This window comes from Mytilus edulis, chromosome 12 (assembly GCF_963676685.1).
Source record: "Mytilus edulis chromosome 12, xbMytEdul2.2, whole genome shotgun sequence".
NCBI classification, from domain to species: Eukaryota; Metazoa; Mollusca; class Bivalvia; order Mytilida; family Mytilidae; genus Mytilus; species Mytilus edulis.
Genome location: NC_092355.1, coordinates 66,101,587 through 66,106,560, shown reverse-complemented (window position 1 = coordinate 66,106,560; position 4,974 = coordinate 66,101,587). Strand labels below are relative to the sequence as shown.

The 4,974-nt window shown below is 30.2% G+C and overlaps 1 protein-coding gene across 2 annotated transcripts in view; it reads right to left on the bottom strand.

Moving 5' to 3' along the window:
- Positions 1-306: 306 nt before the first annotated feature.
- LOC139498949 (two pore potassium channel protein sup-9-like) overlaps positions 307-4,974 on the bottom strand; it is a 92,462-nt gene continuing 87,794 nt past the window's right edge. For both annotated transcript variants that reach the window (XM_071287540.1, XM_071287541.1), the window contains exons 3-5: positions 3,664-3,921; positions 2,126-2,436; positions 307-1,522 (exon numbers count right to left, since the gene is read on the bottom strand). In XM_071287540.1, coding sequence (XP_071143641.1) covers positions 738-1,522; positions 2,126-2,414 — 1,074 coding nt within the window. In that variant the 5' untranslated portion in view covers positions 2,415-2,436; positions 3,664-3,921 and the 3' untranslated portion in view covers positions 307-737. The remainder of the gene's footprint in view (positions 1,523-2,125; positions 2,437-3,663; positions 3,922-4,974) is intronic.

Below are 4,974 nucleotides of genomic sequence, written 5' to 3'. Positions count from 1 at the left end.
GATTTCGGTATACATTTGTGTCATGGAAACAAAAAGAGGATGAGCAGTACAATGTCACTACGAAGAAAGAAGTAAGACCACTTATACTTTATAAGTTTAGATGATATACGGACCAACAAATCTCACTTCACAAAAAAGCAGACTTTAAAAATATTTCATGAACCCCGTCAAATATTTCGACATAAATCAATTAAAATACATAGTTCGAAGTTATCCACATCTAATCAGTAATCGACATGTCTTTTTGTATCTGTTTATATTCTTTTGAAATCAAACAGACAAATATAGTATAGAAAAAAAAACAAATATGCTCACATTTTTATAATAACAATAACAAATTAATAAGCAACACATAACATTCATATTAAAATTTAGTAATATACATGATATATACAAATATTATCAGGCATGTAAGGCTTGTGAAGAATTCGGGAACCGGTTTTTTTCTTCCAAAAAGATTAAATTATGGTTCATGTAGTGATATATTCAAGTAAATAATCGAATTAAAGCTAATTATTGTTTTCAAAAAGCAAATAAAAAAATAAGGAAAAATATGAAATCCCAATAACGCAGACAACTGACCATACATATAGTATTAATTGTAAGCTAAATAAATACGTCAATAATGTACCTCGTGAATACAGAAATGTTTAAATTACTAGATTTATCTTTCTTCACAGGAAATGTGTTAGAATGGATTGTATGGTACATTTTTGATTATATTGTGCATTCAATAATTATAACGAGGCTCTCTTGCTTCGCTGCCAAACTAAAAACGAATCTGTTTCGGAATTGGTATCTTCCTTGGCAAAAGAACTGTTTGGAACAAAAGAAGAAACATGATTAGAGTTCACTGTCGAATTGTATATTTTGTCACGTGGTGACCGCCATTTATAACAGGAACATGAACACACTGAAACAACTTCCTGAAATTCTGGCTGCTCTTGTGCATTTCCAACGACGGTAGAATTACCAGTAATGACGTCACCCTCCAAATGAACTGCGTTTTGTGCAGCGGCAGCGGCCTGAAGTTCGTCCCTTCGTTCATCTTCTGCATTTAATGTTAAAAACCGTAACACCAACAGGTTCATTGATGCAGAAATGACGGCTAAGCCAAATAAAATGAATATAACACTCAGAGCGACATAATGCGGTTTTTCTTGTAACATATTATTCTTTTGAAGTGCCACATAATCACCAAACCCAATTGTAGTCAATGTTATAAAACAATAGTATAACGAATTGATGTATCGCCATCCTTCAAAATGTGAAAACATAAGGGCGCCTGCAGTTATTATGACAGTTGATAAATTCGTAGTAATGAATATTAAGTCTGTTTGTGACACTTCGGTGTTTTTCATTCGGAAGCATTTCTTAATTTGTTTAAGTAAGTATGTTACGAATGTATTTAATCGTTCACCAACGTTCTGAAACATTATCATACATAATGGAATCCCAACCAATGCATACGTCATACAAAATAACTTCCCCCATACTGTTTTAGGTGTGCTATGACCGTAACCTACAATATAAAAAAGGGAAAATATCAAAGATGAAGTAATATTTCAAAAGTTTTAAATCAATAACAATTAAAGGATTGTTGCGATAGAACAAACAAACATATTATAGACAAGACACGAATGAAATAGTGACAAAAAAGCAATTGTTAATAGCGACAAATATAATTTAACTTATCATAATTTATCTAAAACAGAGATAAAGAAAGAACCATTGCCTGCCACTTGTATACTTATTCATATGCTTACACCTGATAATATAGTTGTATTATTCATAGATAAATCAAAACATTATACAGTGTTTGCACAAATATTATCAGTCATGGGTTCATAAGAAATTATTGGATTATCTCCCGTTGTACGTTTTGCTATCCGAGCTAGAAGTGTAGTTTATATTGTATTTAATGTGTCGATAGTGCATAGGGAATAAATATTATGCTTTTCCTTTCTATTGCGACTATTTTTTATTGTTTTGAAGCGTTATTAATAATCATTCTTTTAAGTTTTAATTACAGTTTTGAGAAAAATGCTACTTTTGTTTTAAATTCTTGCGCAAGACATTGTTTTTTTTAAAAACAGTAAATGGTTTCTCATAATTATATACATACCTATTAAAGCAACTACAACTAGAGAAAAATAAAGTGCACCCGGAAACTTCCATTGTGTACCTGCCTGGTACGGTCTGGATTTTATAACATTATATCTAATTTTCTCAAAGTGTTCTGGTGTAATGTTGAATTTATCGATGATCGCTTGAGTTTCGTTTTTTAATTTTCGTCTGTTCTCTACTTCGTATTCTGATTCTAATGCATCAAAAACCGCAGCACCAATTAGGAGGTATGTAAATGTACATACGACTAAAGAAAGAGTCCGGACATTCTGTCTTTTCATCTCCATCTTTTGATTTCTTTAAAAATCACTACAAAAAATAAACATAGCAATTAATTCGAAATTCATATTGTAAAGTATTAGATAACACCAATGAGAGTGTTAATTTGATTAAGTGTATATGAAAATGTATCTTATTTGAACCGTTAAATCATATTGTAAAATGACAGATTTCAATATAAATTGAAGCAATTTTTACGCCGATTGGGTGTTTACAATGTATGTAATTTAATTTATCGTCGCTAAGAAGTCAGCATTTTTTTTTACATGCGTTTTCATTGATATGGCTATTTTCAATATAACATTCTGTTTTCGACCCCAGTAAAATATATTGAAAAACAACATTGCTTCTTAAATATCCCGAATTAAATATTTAATAGTTAAATGTTGAACTTTTTTTTTTATAAAAAGCCACAAGTACAACTTGCAACAAAATCAAATAGTTTAAAAAAGGAAACAAATATAAAATAAGGAAAGATAAGATAATTTTATTCAAATTAAAGGGCATGAAGAGCAAAGTAATATATTACAATGATTTTTAAAATTGTTACAATAATATTAATAATGTTCATAAATATGAATTTAACTATTTCAAATATGCATGATATTCATGATTAAGGGACATGCTCCACGTGTACTGCATTCGAATAAGCCACTTTTATTCTCTATCTCCAGATTTTAACTGTTGCGCACATAAAATAACACATTCTAAATCAATTACAACAATAATGCATGTAATTGATCACTAGAGCATGTTAAAATTGTTACATTTGCATCAGGCATTTTAGATTATGAATCATTTCACATACAAATTACTAACAAAATATATGTTAACAGTTTGTATTTTGTTTCTTTTTTATTACTATTATTAAAATGAATAAAATATGTACAGCATTGGCAACGGAAGTTTACCGAAATATTATGTAAAAGCAACAATGATAATTAAGTACTCAGTGCATGCACATGATGCACATGATGCATCTCCATCAGCTGAGTTATTGACTCTTCGAAACACAGAGAGGAAATTCAAACAAACTTTCTTGAACATGCCTTTGTTATTAATCTATTTTTACTATAATATCATACACACATGTTTTATTTATATACACACATTTAATAGTAACTTGTTTAGTTTTATTCCAAGTCGTTGATTCTATTGCATATCTACACTACAGCATAGTAAAAATATGCGTGTTTTTCTTTTAACATATCAAAATATAAACAATGTCGTAAAACTAAAATAAAAATAGAAACTCACCCAACATGACAAATGAAAGTCACCATTGTTTTCTCATCGTATTGACATCTGTTCTAACTCCATTCAACATCCGGGCAATCGATAATTCGTTGTTACTTACTCTGCTTGAAGCTTAAAAACTTGAATTTTCACAATAGCTAACTCATCCGTCAATTGCATTTCAGCCTGCTGATGAAAATGGCTGCTACAGTTCTATGGTGTTTAGTTATAAAGGTTGCCGCAAGGAAATCCGATAAGGTTTATTCAACAACTAATAAACTGTAATAAAATCGATGTAAAGATGTTAAGATCGATCAGCCATTTTGTGAATATTAATTGGCTTGTCAGATAAAGGTAAACAATGGCGCCAAAAGGCAAACGACCTTGGGGATAATTGGTTTGTTTTCAATATCATGTACCTTTATCCTTAGACAACAAACTACTTTGCGTATTTTAAAAAGGAAAAAAGAGGTTGCTTTTCTTGGCACGTGGCATAAATTGTTTGGTTTTTTTTTATTTCAGATTGATACCTTTTTGACACTTTTATGCACTTTTTTTCATCATCTTCAAATATTTCTTACGTTACTATTTTCATCGTTCAAAAACATAAAATCACGTATGCATCGTTACTTAACTCAAATGTTAAGATTGTTCTATTGGGGAAAAAAACGGTAGGAGGAACACATTTAAAGAATCTTGGACATATATATTCTGTAAAAACAACACCTGACTTAACATGCAACATTTTATTTTATATAATCGATGTCCACTTCCTTACGAATACTAGACATTGGTTTCTAAACTTCTCCATCATCATAGTTAATTAAATCATTTTTAATTTCATAGCAAAAATAAAGATTAATAAATTTCGAACGACCAAATGTAAAAATCAGAAGTGTGGTATAATTGGCATTGATACAAAACCCTACCAGTGGCAAATAGTTAAAAATTTACAACTTTAGGTCACCATAAGGCATTTGACCATAAGCAAAAACCATACCGCATAACAAGATAAAAGGCTCCAAAATGACAAATGTGAAACTATGAAAAAAAAAACTGTACTATTAAAAAAAAAATCCTGGATATACTTTCATCATGAACGGTGAGTGAAACCTAAACAAATGTCGATCCGTTGGGGTTTTTTTTTTTTTTTTTTTTCTCGTTTGAGTAGTTTCGGAACCTTTTTGCAGTCATGATGGATTTTGCTTACGGCTAAAGGCCTTTCGGTATGGATGTACAATGTGTAAATACGAAGAAACATTAAAAGTTAAATGACCCAAAGACAACTTGAAAGAATTAACAATTTCATCAAAGATCAACTTTGCTTGAAGA